Source organism: Microcaecilia unicolor, chromosome 2, assembly GCF_901765095.1.
Source record: "Microcaecilia unicolor chromosome 2, aMicUni1.1, whole genome shotgun sequence".
NCBI classification, from domain to species: Eukaryota; Metazoa; Chordata; class Amphibia; order Gymnophiona; family Siphonopidae; genus Microcaecilia; species Microcaecilia unicolor.
The window spans coordinates 283,090,712-283,107,548 of record NC_044032.1 but is presented as its reverse complement, the minus strand read 5'-3'; the positions used below and the strand labels follow the sequence as shown (position 1 = coordinate 283,107,548).

Here is a 16,837-nt window from a genome sequence, read left to right as displayed (position 1 = left end):
GCCCGAACCGACTGTCGCGTCGGGTATCCTGCTGCAGGCAGTAATGAGATGTGAATGTGTGGACAGATGACCACGTCGCAGCTTTGCAAATTTCTTCAATAGAGGCTGACTTCAAGTGGGCTACCGACGCTGCCATGGCTCTAACATTATGAGCCGTGACATGACCCTCAAGAGCCAGCCCAGCCTGGGCGTAAGTGAAGGAAATGCAATCTGCTAGCCAATTGGATATGGTGCGTTTCCCCACAGCCACTCCCCTCCTATTGGGATCAAAAGAAACAAACAATTGGGCGGACTGTCTGTTGGGCTGTGTCCGCTCCAGGTAGAAGGCCAATGCTCTCTTGCAGTCCACTGTGTGCAGCTGACGTTCAGCAGGGCAGGAATGAGGACGGGGAAAGAATGTTGGCAAGACAATTGACTGGTTCAGATGGAACTCCGACACAACCTTTGGCAAGAACTTAGGGTGGGTGCGGAGGACTACTCTGTTATGATGAAATTTGGTGTAAGGGGCCTGGGCTACCAGGGCCTGAAGCTCACTGACTCTACGAGCTGAAGTAACTGCCACCAAGAAAATGACCTTCCAGGTCAAGTACTTCAGATGGCAGGAATTCAGTGGCTCAAAAGGAGGTTTCATCAGCTGGGTGAGAACGACATTGAGATCCCATGACACTGTAGGAGGCTTGACAGGGGGCTTTGACAAAAGCAAACCTCTCATGAAGCGAACAACTAAAGGCTGTCCTGAGATCGGCTTACCTTCCACACGGTAATGGTATGCACTGATTGCACTAAGGTGAACCCTTACAGAGTTGGTCTTAAGACCAGACTCAGACAAGTGCAGAAGGTATTCAAGCAGGGTCTGTGTAGGACAAGAGCGAGGATCTAGGGCCTTGCTGTCACACCAGACGGCAAACCTCCTCCATAGAAAGAAGTAGCTCCTCTTAGTGGGAATCTTTCCTGGAAGCAAGCAAGATGCGGGAGACACCCTCCGACAGACCCAAGAGGCAAAGTCTACGCTCTCAACATCCAGGCCGTGAGAGCCAGGGACCGGAGGTTGGGATGCAGAAGCGCCCCTTCGTCCTGCGTGATGAGGGTTGGAAAACACTCCAATCTCCACGGTTCTTCGGAGGACAACTCCAGAAGAAGAGGGAACCAGATCTGACGCGGCCAAAAAGGAGCAATCAGAATCATGGTGCCTCGGTCTTGCTTGAGTTTCAACAAAGTCTTCCCCACCAGAGGTATGGGAGGATAAGCATACAGCAGACCCTCCCCCCAGTCCAGGAGGAAGGCATCCGATGCCAGTCTGCCGTGGGCCTGAAGCCTGGAACAGAACTGAGGGACTTTGTGGTTGGCTCGAGATGCGAAGAGATCTACCAAGGGGGTGCCCCACGCTTGGAAGATCTGGCGCACCACTCGGGAATTGAGCGACCATTCGTGAGGTTGCATAATCCTGCTCAACCTGTCGGCCAGACTGTTGTTTACGCCTGCCAGATATGTGGCTTGGAGCACCATGCCGTGACGGCGAGCCCAGAGCCACATGCTGACGGCTTCCTGACACAGGGGGCGAGATCCGGTGCCCCCCTGCTTGTTGACGTAATACATGGCAACCTGGTTGTCTGTCTGAATTTGGATAATTTGGTGGGACAGCCGATCTCTGAAAGCCTTCAGAGCATTCCAGATCGCCCGTAACTCCAGAAGATTGATCTGCAGATCGCGTTCCTGGAGGGACCAGCTTCCTTGGGTGTGAAGCCCATCGACATGAGCTCCCCACCCCAGGAGAGACGCATCCGTGGTCAGCACTTTTTGTGGCTGAGGAATTTGGAAGGGACGTCCCAGAGTCAGATTGGACCAAATCATCCACCAATACAGGGATTCGAGAAAACTCGTGGACAGGTGGATCACGTCTTCTAGATCCCCAGCAGCCTGAAACCACTGGGAAGCTAGGGTCCATTGAGCAGATTGCATGTGAAGGCGGGCCATGGGAGTCACATGAACTGTGGAGGCCATGTGGCCTAGCAATCTCAACATCTGCCGAGCTGTGATCTGCTGGGACGCTCGCACCCGCGAGACGAGGGACAACGAGTTGTTGGCTCTCGTCTCTGGGAGATAGGCGCGAGCCGTCCGAGAATCCAGCAGAGCTCCTATGAATTCGAGTCTCTGCACTGGGAGAAGATGGACTTTGGATAATTTATCACAAACCCCAGTAGCTCCAGGAGGCGAATAGTCATCTGCATGGACTGCAGGGCTCCTGCCTCGGATGTGTTCTTCACCAGCCAATCGTCGAGATATGGGAACACGTGTACCCCCAGTCTGCGAAGTGCCGCTGCTACTACAGCCAAGCACTTCGTGAATACTCTGGGCGCAGAGGCGAGCCCAAAGGGTAGCACACAGTACTGGAAGTGACGTGTGCCCAGCTGAAATCGCAGATACTGTCTGTGAGCTGGCAGTATCGGGATGTGCGTATAGGCGTCCTTCAAGTCCAGAGAGCATAGCCAGTCGTTTTGCTGAATCATGGGTAGAAGGGTGCCCAGGGAAAGCATCCTGAACTTTTCTTTGACCAGATATTTGTTCAGGGCCCTTAGGTCTAGGATGGGACGCATCCCCCCTGTTTTCTTTTCCACAAGGAAGTACCTGGAATAGAATCCCAGCCCTTCTTGCCCGGATGGCACGGGCTCGACCGCATTGGCGCTGAGAAGGGCGGAGAGTTCCTCTGCAAGTACCTGCTTGTGCTGGAAGCTGTAGGATTGAGCTCCCGGTGGACAATTTGGAGGTTTTGAAGCCAAATTGAGGGTGTATCCCTGCCGGACTATTTGGAGAACCCACTGATCGGAGGTTATGAGAGGCCACCTTTGGTGAAAAGCTTTTAACCTCCCCCCGACTGGTAGGTCGCCCGGCACTGATACTTGGATGTCGGCTATGCACTGCTGGAGCCAGTCAAAAGCTTGTCCCTTGCTTTTGCTGGGGAGCCGATGGGCCTTGCTGAGGCGCATGCTGCTGACGAGAGCGAGCGCGCTGGGGCTTAGCCTGGGCCGCAGGCTGTCGAGAAGGAGGATTGTACCTACGCTTGCCAGAAGAGTAGGGAACAGTCTTCCTTCCCCCGAAAAATCTTCTACCTGTAGAGGTAGATGCTGAAGGCTGCCGGCGGGAGAACTTGTCGAATGCGGTGTCCCGCTGGTGGAGCTGCTCTACCACCTGCTCGACTTTCTCTCCAAAAATATTATCCGCACGGCAAGGCGAGTCCGCAATCCGCTGCTGGATTCTATTCTCCAGGTCGGAGGCACGCAGCCATGAGAGTCTGCGCATCACCACACCTTGAGCAGCGGCCCTGGACGCAACATCAAAGGTGTCATACACCCCTCTGGCCAGGAATTTTCTGCACGCCTTCAGCTGCCTGACCACCTCCTGAAAAGGTTTGGCTTGCTCAGTGGGGAGCGCATCCACCAAGCCCGCCAACTGCCGCACATTGTTCCGCATGTGTATGCTCGTGTAGAGCTGGTAGGACTGAATTTGGCCACGAGCATAGAAGAATAGGCCTTCCTCCCAAAGGAGTCTAAGGTTCTAGAGTCCTTGCCCGGGGGCGCCAAAGCATGCTCCCTACAACTCTTAGCCTTCTTTAGGGCCAAATCCACAACTCCAGAGTCATGAGGCAACTGTGTGCGCATCAGCTCTGGGTCCCCATGGATCCGGTACTGGGACTCGATCTTCTTGGGAATGTGGGGATTAGTTAGAGGCTTGGTCCAGTTCGCCAGCAATGTCTTTTTTAGGACATGGTGCATGGGTACAGTGGACGCTTCCTTAGGTGGAGAAGGATAGTCCAGGAGCTCAAACATTTCAGCCCTGGGCTCGTCCTCCACAACCACCGGGAAGGGGATGGCCGTAGACATCTCCCGGACAAAGGAAGCGAAAGACACTCTCGGGGGGAGAAAGCTGTCTCTCAGGAGAGGGAGTGGGATCGGAAGGAAGACCCTCAGACTCCTCGTCAGAGAAATATCTGGTGTCTTCTTCCTCTTCCCACGAGGCCTCACCCTCGGTGTCAGACACAAGTTCACGGACCTGTGTCTGCAACCGTGCCCAACTCGACTCTGTGGAGCCACGTCCACGATGGGGGCGTCGAGAGGTAGACTCCCTCGCCCGCATCGGCAAAGCTCCCTCCGCCGACGTAGTCGGGGAGCCCTCCTGGTAGGCGACGGCAGCCGGTACCGCACGCGGCACCGACGCTGGAGACCTCACCAGGGGCGATGGACCAGCCGGCACCACACTCGACGGTACCGGTGGCGCAAGCACCGCCGGTACCGGAGGGGTAAGGTGCAACAGCTCTCCCAGAATCTCTGGGAGAACGGCCCGGAGGCTCTCGTTCAGAGCGGCTGCAGAGAAAGGCATGGAGGTCGATGCAGGCGTCGACGTCAGAACCTGTTCCGGGCGTGGAGGCTGTTCCGGGCTGTCCAGAGTGGAGTGCATCGACACCTCCTGAACAGAGGGTGAGCGGTCCTCTCGGTGCCGATGCCTACTGGGTGCCGACTCCCTCGGCGACCCAGAGCTCTCGGTGCCGACACGGGAAGGAGACCAATGACGATGCTTCTTCGACTTCTTGGAACGAAGCATGTCACCGGAGCTTCCCGGCACCGACGGGGAGGACGTAGAATCCAGCCGTCGCTTCTCCTCGGGCCGAGGCCGAAGGAGGTCGGTCTCGGGGGGGCTGTACCGCAGGAGCCCTCAGGGTAGGGGGAGACCCACCCGAAGGCTCACCGCCACCAGCAGGGGAATGGACAGCCCTCACCTGCACTCCAGACGAAGCACCACCGTCCGACGACATCAGCAGACGAGGTCCCGGTACCACCGACGTCGACGCAGCTGTCCGATGTCTCAGCGCCGATGCAGAGGGCCGATGCCTCGATGCACTGGCGGCCGAGGATGAAGGTCTGGACGCTGAAGACGTCGATGCACTCGATACCCCCGGTGCCGATGTCGACGAAGAGCCCGAGAACAAAACGTCCCCACTGGGCCAATCTCGCTACCTGAGTCCGCTTTTGCAAAAGGGAACACAGACTACAGGCCTGCGGGCGTTGCCCAGCCCCCAAGCACTGAAGACATGACGCGTGCCTGTCAGTGAGCGAGATGACCCGGGCGCACTGGGTGCACTTCTTGAAACCGCTGGGAGACTTCGATGTCATGGGCGGAAAAAATCACGCCGGCGAGATCAAAAGTCGAAAATGGCGGAAAAGGCACCACAAAAACAAGGGGAAGAAAACTTCGACCCGAGGCCTAAAAGCGGCCTACCCCGACGACGAAAGAAAACTTACCGGGGCGAAAAAGCTGGAAATATCGGGGGAAAAGAGACCGAAGAGTCCCTTTCCACACACAGAATGGTTTTTTTTTTTTTTTTTTTTTTTAAACACGAAAAGAACGCGCGAGGTCGACTTTGCGGGGCACGACACGGCGAAAACACGACCGTACCGAGCGCGGACAAAAGAAGACTGACGAACACGAGCCGGTTCGGGCGGGAAGACGGCCGCGCATGAGCGCGTGAGGACTAGCAAAGGCCTTTGCTAGTGAAGTTTCCGATTGGAGGGGCTGCTGTGGACGTCACCATCAGTGAGAACAAGCAGCCTGCTTGTCCTCGGAGAATGTCTCCTAATACAAGTGTATTGGAGTTAGATATACATGTATTTGAAACGAAGTCCATGAAGTCCACCTGGCTTTCGTTCCAGTTACATGGTGGTCTGTAGAATAGGACGCAATTTAGGTGGTCGAGCAGGGTTTTATGGTGGGTTCTGATTGAGGCTATTTCGAGGTGGATTGTTATAGATTCTGCAGTGGTTTCAATAGTGAGATGAGATCGGTATATGACTACTACTACTATTTAGCATTTCTATAGCGCTACAAGGCGTACGCAGCGCTGCACAAGCATAGAAGACAGTCCCTGCTCAAAGAGCTTACAATCTAATAGACAAAAAAATAAAATAAGCAAATCAATCAAGTAATGTGTACAGGAAGGAGGAGAGGAGGGTAGGTGGAGGCGAGAGGTTACAAGTGGTTACGAGTCAAAGCAATGTTAAGAGGCGGGCTTTCAGTCTAGATTTAAAGGTGGCCAAGGATGGGGCAAGACGTAGGGGCTCAGGAAGTTTATCTCCAGGTGTAGGGTGCAGCGAGACAGAAGGCGCGAAGTCTGGAGTTGGCAGTATGAGTGCTATGCCCCCTCCTCTTTTTTCTTTTCTGGTCCAGTGGGTGATTTTTATCCTGGAGGACATAGGTTGTAAGATGATAGGGGTCCCTTCTGGTCGTGGATACAGGTTCAGTGATGAAGAGTAGATCAAGTTTCTCTGACGTGATCCAGTCTGTTATTATTGTTGTTTTGTTACTACAGATCTGGCGTTAACGTAGCCTATTTGAATTTTTTGGCATGGTCATCTACGTTCTGTGTTATGTGGACTTTTGATAGTTGTCGTTTTTAAGATTTTATTATTTTGTTGAGGTGTACGCTTGTTGGATCTTTTCGTTTTGTTTTGGTTTATGTCGGTTTGGTGTGATGTGCTGTGTCTGGTCAGTATTCGGTTATTGATTAGTCTGGATATATTGTTGATTTCTGCGAGTGGGGTGGTCATGTTAGGAGGATCATGGATAAGGAGTAGATTGTAAGGAGCAGTTTGGTGGTGTCATTATGGTATCATTTCAGTAGTATTTAAAAGAAGATTTTTGCTGTATTCAGAATTGGAGGTTATTTTTCCGGGCCCTCGTATTATGTAGCAATCTTGTCCTCCTTAAGAGCTGGAAGTTCTCCGTCTTGCGAAGGTAGCGTTATGTCGCAGGGGCGTGGTTTATCAGGATCTAGCGTTCTCGGGTCTTTCCCTTAGTTGTTGAGGTCTCAGAGCGGATGGTCCCCTGATTGTTGAAATAATATTGGTCCCCCAACTAGTCCACCAGAAATATGGGCAGGTTGCTACCGACGCAGCCAACTTGACTTGTTGTGGGGAAATAGGAACCGACTGAACGCGGTCAACCTTGTTTCCTGATGGCTTGGTTCCCACGATCTTGCCGTGATCCGCGGGTCACCTCGCTCACTGATGGTGTGGTTCCCGCAATCCTGCCGTGATCTGCCAGAAACGTGGGGAGGTCGCTACCGACGAAGACACTTGGCTTATTGTGGGGAAGCATGTCCAACTGTGCTTGGTCACCTTGCTCCCTAATGGCTTGGTTCCCACGATCTTGCCGCGATCCGCGGGTAACCTCGCTCACTGATGGTGGTTCCCGCAATCCTGCCGTGATCTGCCAGAAACGTGGGGAGGTCGCTACCGAAGCAGGACACTTGGCTTATTGTGGGGAAGCAGGTCCAACTGTGCACAGTCACCTTGCTCCCTAATGGCTTGGTTCCCACAATCTTGCCGATCTTGACTACTGCAATACAGTTTACATTGGAGCTAAGGATTCAATAATTAAAATCACTCAGATGCTGCAAAATACGGCAGCACGTTTGATCTATAAGTCTTCCAAATTTGAATAGTCACCCCCATTATTGTCTAAAACTTCACTGGCTTTCAGTTAAGGCACATGTCATATTTAAAATGTGTTCTCTAACTTATTTAATTCGTCATAGGATAACCCCAATTACTGATTGATTACCATCTAGGAATTTTTGACGCTACCCATACATCCTGACTTTACTTTATCCACATTCAAAAAAAGTAAAGTATAAAGCAATGTTTTCAGGTCAGTTATCTCAATCCACATTTTGGTGGAACTCTCTACCTGTGGTTAATAAGGCAGTCATCTAATTATAAACAATTCATAAAAATGCTTTAAAACATGCTCTTTTTCTAAAATTTGTTAATGATGGATGACATAAAAATTTTTCGATGTATTCTTCTTATGAATGCCTAGATTCTTGCTTTTGAACTGCACAGAACTCTGAGGCAAGTGAGGGATAGAAGTGTCATAGTACATTTTACTTACTGCTATCCCCTAATTAATAGATGAAAGACAAATGAGTTTTTACCAATGCATGATACTTTCTGTGGTTGACAACCACTGCTGCCAATGAAGAAAGAATGCAAAGCGCTGAGGAAAGAAATAATTCTACTTTTTCAGGGTTATACACCACCAGAAGCCACAATATATTACTGACCTGTTCAGCAAGCTGCTTGCGTGCTTTCTGGAGAGGATCATCTTGTCTAACTGTACATGTCTTTTCGGTCACAAGACTCTTCCTTATCTTCCTTATTTCTTCTGATTGAGTTTTACCCATTTCCAATACTGAAGTTATCTGTGCAACACATTTTGTCTTTACATCTGGAGTCATGTAAGGTGAATCCTGAAAGAAAATCACATTATAAGTCTGTGTCTATGGAATCAACCCAAGGCTGGCTCAACAATTAGGCAGTTTTCATAAACTGATTTTACAGTTTTTTTATTTGATTTTAATGTGTTTGATTAGTTTTTAATAAAATTATATTGAGATGTCTGGAAAAGTGGGGTATAAATGTGAAATTAAACCAAAACAAGATAGGAAAACAATGGAAAGATATAGAAATATATACCACGCTGGCTCAAACAAAAGACAACCTCAGTATAAAATGACCACTGTACATTTGTGTCAATAATGGTAGAAACAGAAATCAATTTACCTACTGGAGGTTTTGTTCTCTTAGATTTTCCAAAGCATATTTATGGTTCAATCAACTCACGTCAGTATAAGAACAAACATTATAATCAAACACTGAAATCCACATTACCGCCCCACCCAAATCCCTTCCTTCCTACGTGTGGTCAACAGGGTTTTATACAATCCACAAGTCGTTATCTAACTATCAGAAAGTGCACTAAATATTTAAAAACTAGTAAAAAAAGGCACTTTTCGGTAGGCAATGAAACGGGCGCTAACAAGGTAATCCCCTACCACCACCCTCCCTCCCTTGTTCCAGACCCCTCCTTCCCTTCCGAGTTTCAGACCCCCGTCCCTCCCTTCCGAGTTTGCGCTTCAACTTCGCAGCGCTCTCCCCGCTGCTGTCCCTGCATCTCCCAGCTGTCCTCCGTGTACCTCATGCTAATGGGAGCCCATGAAACGGGCGCTAGCAAGGTTTTCCTCGGAGTGTGTATGTTTGAGAGTGAATGTGTGAGTGTGTGTGTGACAGAGAGTGAGACTGGGTGCGAGTGTGTGTGTGAGAATGAAAGTATGTGCCAGGGTCCCCCTCCCTCCCAGTTCCAGGGTTGTCGCCACCCCCCCCAGCCTGTCTCCCAGTTGCAGGGGGGTCCCCCCCCCTTTCCTTTTTCCCAGTTGCAGGGCCAGTCTGTCTCCCCCCTCCGTTTGCCCTCCACGTTTTAAGGCACTGTCTATCCAGCTGAAACAGCTTTAGACTTGTTTCAGATGGAACAACAATTTAAAAACGACAATGTGGAGCAGCAGCTCATAGGTTTGCTTGTTTTTGAGTTTATACCAATGACGGCTGCGTGGGGAGTGGAAACAGAAATTAACCAATGGGCTTCCTTGCTTACTGTAGACTTGCTTGGCTCACTTCCACTCCTGTCTATTAAACGTCCTGCAGCATCTCATAGGTTTGCTTACTTTGCTATGACTGAACGGAGATGACGGCTGCGCTGGAGTCGGACCCGCTGCTCTTTCCCTCCCCCCTCTTCCGAGTCGCCACTGGACCCCGACCCCCGCCCTGAGCCCTCACCCGCCTCCTCCACATTGGACACTCGCCGCAACCGCTCACTCGCCGTCTCCCTTTTCATCCTCTCCGAGAGTCCGAACCTGGACTTGGAGAGGAGAGGGAGGGCGGTGGAACGGCGAGCGTGCGGCTGTGGCAAGTGTCCATCGTGAAGGAGGGTGGGTGAGGGGGACTGTGGGTGGGGGGACGGGGTGCAGCGGTGACTCGGGAGGGGGGAGGGAGAGAGCAGCGGGTCCAGTGGCAACTGGAAGCGGAGAGAGAGGGTGGTGTCCAGCAATGACTCGGGGTCCAGGTGAGGGAGGGCGGACGGGGAGTCCAGGCAGGCAGCTGCAGCGGGGACTCGGGTAGGAGGGCGGGGGTCCAGCGACGTTCTGATGCGAGGGCGGGGCCTGTTACGAACCCAGCGTGTGCCACTTCATTAGATTCTCTCTGCATTGTGGAAGTCATGATGTCATCATGATCTACCGCACATAGCAGACCACCTCCGGCGGAAGCCACGGTCCGAGGCAGCTTCAGAACGTTGGAGGTGAGAATTATTACATAGGATTGACTTCAGGCAGTGGGTGTCAAGGTGTTCCAGAATGGGTTCCAGAATTGTTGGAATCTTTCCCCTACCGTAGAGGCAAAGTCTTGGATTCCCAATCATTCCGTTCTCACTAAAAGGATCATCTGTGATTGCCATTGCTGAATTGAAGGTCTTTTACTGGACAACCACGCGGCCAAAATGACTTGTTTTGATATTATTGTAGCTTTTGTCGCAAAAGATGTAAACCCAGGCGGGGCCTGAGTACCCAGTTTTGGGTAACCAAACAAAAGTGCAGAGTCATAATGCTATCCCACATGCCACATTCTGGAGACCTGTGTAATATTTCTTTCCAAAAGCCCGCAATAAAGGAACACAACCAAAACATGTGTCCCAATGCTGCTCCATCAGCTCTGCATTTTGGACAGGATCCCCAAGGAGAGTCCCATGTGGAAAGCTCTGCGGGGGGATATGTATAAACGAAGTGCAAATTTGTATTGATGTTCCTAACGTATTGCAGCCAACAGCCTGCGGATAGCCAATATGTGCGTTTTAAGTTGAGACATAGTCAGTGAAGTCTGGAGGTTCCTCTGCCACAATGCAAGCACTCGAGTATAATTCGGTTCGGAAATAGTGACTCTTATGTGTCTGTAATAAAAGGAGAGAGGAACTTTTTGCTGTGCATCCAAAGGAAAAGCTGTAGAGAGCTCCTCTTGCATGTCTTCTGCCAGTGTACATAATGCTTCAATTGAACATAGAAAAAGACATCTTTGCCTGAAATAGAAAATTCTTTCTGGAGGTCACAGAATGATTTGTCCTTCCGAGGCCACCACCTGTAATAAGTATATAATTCCTTGACTGTGCCATTTGCAAAAAGTGGGATAAATGTGGCCTGGAATAAAAGCTGGGTTATTACATATTGGCAGGAAAGGTGTCACCTTAGCAGAAAACAGATGCAAGTAACAAATCCATCTCCAAACCGCTTTGGCAGTAGGCATGATGGAGGAAATCTTCAATACCTTTGGAACAGTACCCCCTGCCGTATACAAAAGGCTGCTAAAATGAACTTTAGGTGACAAATGAAGTTCCAGTGATGTATTAGAATAATCCTGGGTGGAACGAAACCCATCGTTGATATGTCTCATACTGCTTGCTATTGTTATGTGGCGCAATCAGTCCCAGACCCCCGTATTCCACTGGAATGTGTAAAATAGAGATAGGAAGTCGAGCTTTCCCTCCCCTCCATAGGAAACGCTGAAATAGTTTGTTCAGTTTTCTCTCATCAGATAGTTTTAAAAACAGTGCTAAAAGTTGAAAGACATGCAACCATTTAGGAACAATAAACATATTATATAATGCAATGCGGCCTAACAAGAATATGAGAAAAGCCCTCCATGACTGTAACCTGTGTTGTGTTTCTTGTAGCAACCATTGAATGTTTAGCGTGTATAATTGTGTGAGATCTGCTGGTATTTGCACCCCCAGATATCTAAGTGTTCCTTGCACCCATTTAAAGTGAAAATCTTTCTGCCAATGCGCCTGGGTTTTTGCAATGGCAAAAGAGCCTGCGATTTAACCAAATTTAATAAGAAACCCACATATGTCCCAAATTGCCTCAAGCATGTGAATACATTTTCAAGAGATTGAAGTGGCTGGAAATAGGGAAGTCTGATTCTTTAATGCCATTTACCAGTAGACAGGCCATTGGCTGATTGTACAGAGATTTTATAGTCTGCAAATACCAGCCTCGAAATCTCATAAAGGCTAAAGTTTGGAATACATAGTCCCAGCCCACCTTGTCGAAGGCCTTTTCGGCGTCTAAACTTACTATCAGAGATGGTGTTCTCATTTCTTGGCAATAAGCCATCGCAAGTTGCAAGCGTCGAACGCTGTGTACCGGATGATGCTGCCATACAAACTCTACCTGCTCAGGTCCTATTAATATGGGTAGACATGGGGGCTAAGCGCTCTAACAATATTTTAGAAAGCAATTTAACATCTACATTTAAAAGTGATCTGGGCCTGTACGAGTTTGCATTCTCAGGCGGTCTATAAGGTTTCGGAAGAAGCGTTATCAAAGCAGTATTGGCATGTAGAGGAAAGTAACCTCGCTCTATCACGTTGTCATAATATACCAATAGCGCTCCCAGTGCCCCTGGTGGGAGTATTTTGTAGTACTCTCCCACAAATCCATCCGGGCCAGAACACAGCTTTAAAGCCTTAATCACTGCCTGTAGCTCAGATAACTGCAACGGAGCATTTAATAAATCTAACTCTTCTGTGGTCAGAGTGGGCAAGTCCACCTCTGTCAAATAATCTGATAGTCCCCGAGTATCAGGAGCAAAAATGGATTTTTTCAATCTAAACACACTATATACCCTGTGGGGTTAACTCTGAATTAGATTGGTGGTCCGTTATTTGATTGGTTAAAGCGAGGCTGTAGTTCACCAATCAGAGATCTGGTATACTTGATCAACTGACAAAGATATAAGGGCGGGCGCACTGGGTAGAAGCCGCAGCCATTTTGTTACACACGAAGAAGGGAATAGGAGAATGAATAGGTATGTTGTAGAAGGAGTTGCTGTTTGGAACTGAATATAAGTACGTACTGATATATAAGTGCTAGGAGGTAATATTAATACACTAGTAAAAAAAACCCCGTTTCTGATGCAAATGAAACGGGGGCTAGCAAGGTTTTCTTCAGAGTGTGCATGTGGGAGTGTGTGTGTCCCTGCCCTCTCCCCCTCCCCCCTCCGAGTCCAGTCCTTCAGTGTTGTTTCCTGCTGTTCTGTGTTTTTGTTACAGAGAGAGTGAGGGCATCTCTCTCCCCTCCCCCCTCTGAGTCCTTCACTGTTTCGTGGGATTTCCTGCTGTGCTGTTTTCCTTCACTCATGGGGAAACTGGATATCTCTGACGCTTCACACTTCCGGCTGGAGGCTTCAGTGGTGCCTTTTATAGAATAGATATGTTGTTATTTGCAGAGAGCCTCCGCCCTGATGAAGTCCCAAAACCTGGCCAAGTCAGCTGAGGTTCTTAGTGGTTGAATCTTGCATCCTGCTGCCAGTTAAATAGTAGAGGAGGTGCATATAATGTTGTGACAAACTAACACGGTATATAAAGAAGAGTAAAATAATTGAGGATAAAAATTAAAAATATAAACACAAAAGACAGATAGAAATATATCAAAGGATCAATGAGGATTTGCATCTGACTGCATAAAAAATCATAGATTTAGTGGCCAAGATGCATTAGGTCTGAAGATCTTTTACAACATACCATGCCTAACAACAAGTTGTAAGTGCCTGGGAATCATTTGAATATTTGGGTGTACATTAATCCCCGCACCGCGTTAAGTAGAAAAAGTAAAGCACCCATTAAAAAAGAACCAGCTACATAGCAAAATAAGGCAAAAACAGGATGAGCAAATCCTACCCATGACTGAGGTAGTTAAATGAAAAAAAAGGTCAAAAAGAGGGACTTAAGCCAATATATCAGCGTGCACCAAAGGCACGTGTCATCCCTCAACGGAAGACACTGCTAGAGGCCCAATAAGTACAGAGCAGGAACAGAACTTTCTGTGGGACATGCTTATGGCTCTACTGTCATGTGATCTGGGCTTATGCAGGAGCGCAACACTCCTTTTGTGACTAGTAAGATGTTTGACTGCTACAGGTACAGCTCTCTAAAAAACAAAAACACAACATAAATCCACATAAGCGCAGTAAGGTTACAATGGAAGACACCGATAGAGGCGCAATAAGTACAGAGCAGTAACAGGACTTCCTGTGGGTTGTGCTTACGGCTCTACTGTCACATGACTTGGGCTTGTGCACGAGTGCAACACTCCTTTTGTGACTCGCAAGATAGAATTAAGTAGACTAATCTAGTGGCAACAAAGCATAGAGGACAGTGGTGCACCTGGAGCTAATCTAAAAAGAGTCAGATTGATAGGATAAGATGGAGCGAGTTGAAACAGAATTTGGACACAGTAATCCTACTGCCCACACTAGCTTTCTGCATCAGTCCCACAGCGCTTCCTCTAGCTTCTTGCTTCGGTCATCATCCTAGTTCTTAGCATGTTTTCAGCCTATCAGTATTGTATGGTCCACCTCTTGCCTCCTGTCAACCTAAATTTAGGGAAGGCAGCAATTGCTAATTCTCCACCTTCTGCCTTCAAATAGTTGCAACCAAAAGAATGATTCAATGGACAGTAGTGACAAGGTGAGGTACAGAGAAGATAGCAGTGAGCTGAGAACCAGAGAACCACTAAGGACAGAAAACTACCTGCACTTAATATGAAACTGCTTTGGTGTACTACGAAAGGCAATTTTCAAATGCATGACACATTTAAGAGGCTGATGTATAAAGGGAGCAGTAAGAAAACAGCAACCGAGTCAGGGTGAGGGCACAGTGGTGCACAGGCAACATCAGCATTAAAAACATTGTGCACCATGCACAATCAAACCCCAGGGCAATTTAGGTAGTACAAAATGAGGCTGACTGAACTACAATCTTTGCTGATGATGCTTTCCTCTGTCAAAGCAGCAGTGGCTAGCAACTCCCTTCCCTTAAATGGTTCCTGGGTGGAGATGCAGCTGTCTCTGGAGACGCTTAGGTAGTCTTCAGGTGCTCACCCTCTCCTTCCCATCCTTGTAGCTGCCTGGGAGGGAGAGACTTAGAATAGGAAGCAAAAGGCTGTTTTCTGTCGAATGAGATAACTAGGCAAATGAGAGAGAGCCTTAGGGTCAGAGAACAAGGGATAGTGCCAGGAAGTCATCGGGGGAGGGGAGTGTATGTGGGTCTTCCCTCTATGCCAAATCTCAGTGCATAATTGAAAAGTTCTCAGATAAGAACATAACAGCCATACTGGGTCAGACTAATAGTGCATCTATCCCAGTATCCTGCTTCCAACAGTCACAAGTCATGCCAGAAACCCAAATAGCAGCAATATATTCCATGCTACCAAACCCAGGGCAAGCAGAGGCTTCTCCATGTCTATCTCAATAGCAAACGAAGGACTTTTCCTTCAGGAACTTGTCCAAAACTCTTTTTGAACTCAGATCAACTAACTGCTGTTACAATATCCTCTGGCAACGAGTTCCAGAACTTAACTATTCTTTGAGTGAAAAAAAATATATATTTCCTCCTATTTGTTTTAAAAGTATTTCATGTAATTTCATTGAGGGTCCACTGGTTTTTGTATTTTTGAAAGAGTGAAAAATGGATTCACTTTTACCTGTTCTACATCACTCAGAATTTTGTAGACTCAATCCATATCCCGCCCTCAGGTCGTCTCTTCTCCAAGTTGGAGCCCTAACCTTTTAGCCTTTCCTCATATGAGAAGAGTTCTCTACTGTTTTGATTTTTTTTCTAATTCCAACAACATCTTTTTAAGATACAGTGGCCAGAACTGAATGCATTATTCAAGGTAGGTCACTCCATGGAGTGAATACCTGAAACTATATACATACTAGCTGTGAGGTGCATCCTGGAACAGAACAAAACAGGATCTAGGAGGGGTAGAGTTTGGATTCCTAGACACCAAACAAATTCTGCCAGAACTGTCTGTCCGAACCGACTGTCGCGTCTGGTGTCCTGATCCAAACAGTGGTGGGATGTGAATGTATGAACTAAAGACCACGTTGCAGCCTTGCAAATCTTCTCTATGTAGGCTGATCTCAAGTAGGCTACCACTCTCACCATTGGCTCTGACATATGAGCTGTGATTATTGCCCCTAGAGTCAGCCTAACCTAGGGCATAAGCAAAGGAATGCAATCTGCTATCCAATTTGAAAGTGTGCATTTGCCGAGGGCCACCCCAACCTACCGGGGTCAAAGGAAACAAATAGCTGGGTGGACTGTCTATGGGCTTTGGTCCACTCCAGATAGAAGGCTAAGGCTTGCTTGCAGTCTAAGGTATGCCATATACTTTAGCCAGGATAAGCACAAGGTCCCGGGAAAAATGTTGGAAGGCACAACTGAGGCTGGTTAAGATGGAACTCAACAACACTACCTTAGGAAGAAACTTAGGGTGTGTGCAGAGGACTACTCTGTTGTGATGGAACTTAATATACGCTGGGTGGAGCTACCAGGACATGGAGCTCACTGACTTCTGTGAGCTGAAGTGACCACCAACTAGACACAATTTTCTAGGTCAAAAACTTCAGATGGCAGGACTACAGTGGCTCAAAGGCAGCTTTCATTAGATGGAAGAGGACTACGTTGAGATCCCATAACACAACTGTAGATTTGGTAGGAGGCTTTTGACAACAACAAACCTCTCATAAAGCGGACAACTAAAGGCTGTACAGAGATGGACTCACCTCCTACACAATGATGATATGCACCAATTGCACTAAGATGAACCTTTATGTGGTTAGCTTTCAAACCAGACACAGAGGTATGCAGGAGGTATTCAAGCAGGTTTTTCTGCAGGACAAGAAAAGGGTCTAATGCCTTGCCCTCACAACAGATGGCAAATCTTCTCCATTTAAAAGAAAAACACCTCTTAGTGGAATCTTTCCTGGAACCCAGCAAGATAACGGGAGACATTCTCAGGCAATCCAAGAGATCCAAACTCAATATCCAAGCCGTGAGGGCCGGAGATTGGAGGTTGGGATGCAGAAGGGACCCCTCGTTCTGTGTGACGAGAGTCAGA

The 16,837-nt window shown here is 48.4% G+C and overlaps 1 protein-coding gene across 2 annotated transcripts in view; it reads right to left on the bottom strand.

The window, feature by feature from the left end:
• HAUS6 (HAUS augmin like complex subunit 6) overlaps positions 1-16,837 on the bottom strand; it is a 120,769-nt gene that overhangs the window by 25,727 nt on the left and 78,205 nt on the right. For both annotated transcript variants that reach the window (XM_030194222.1, XM_030194221.1), the window contains exon 14: positions 8,114-8,299. In XM_030194222.1, the coding sequence (XP_030050082.1) occupies positions 8,114-8,299 (186 nt within the window). The remainder of the gene's footprint in view (positions 1-8,113; positions 8,300-16,837) is intronic.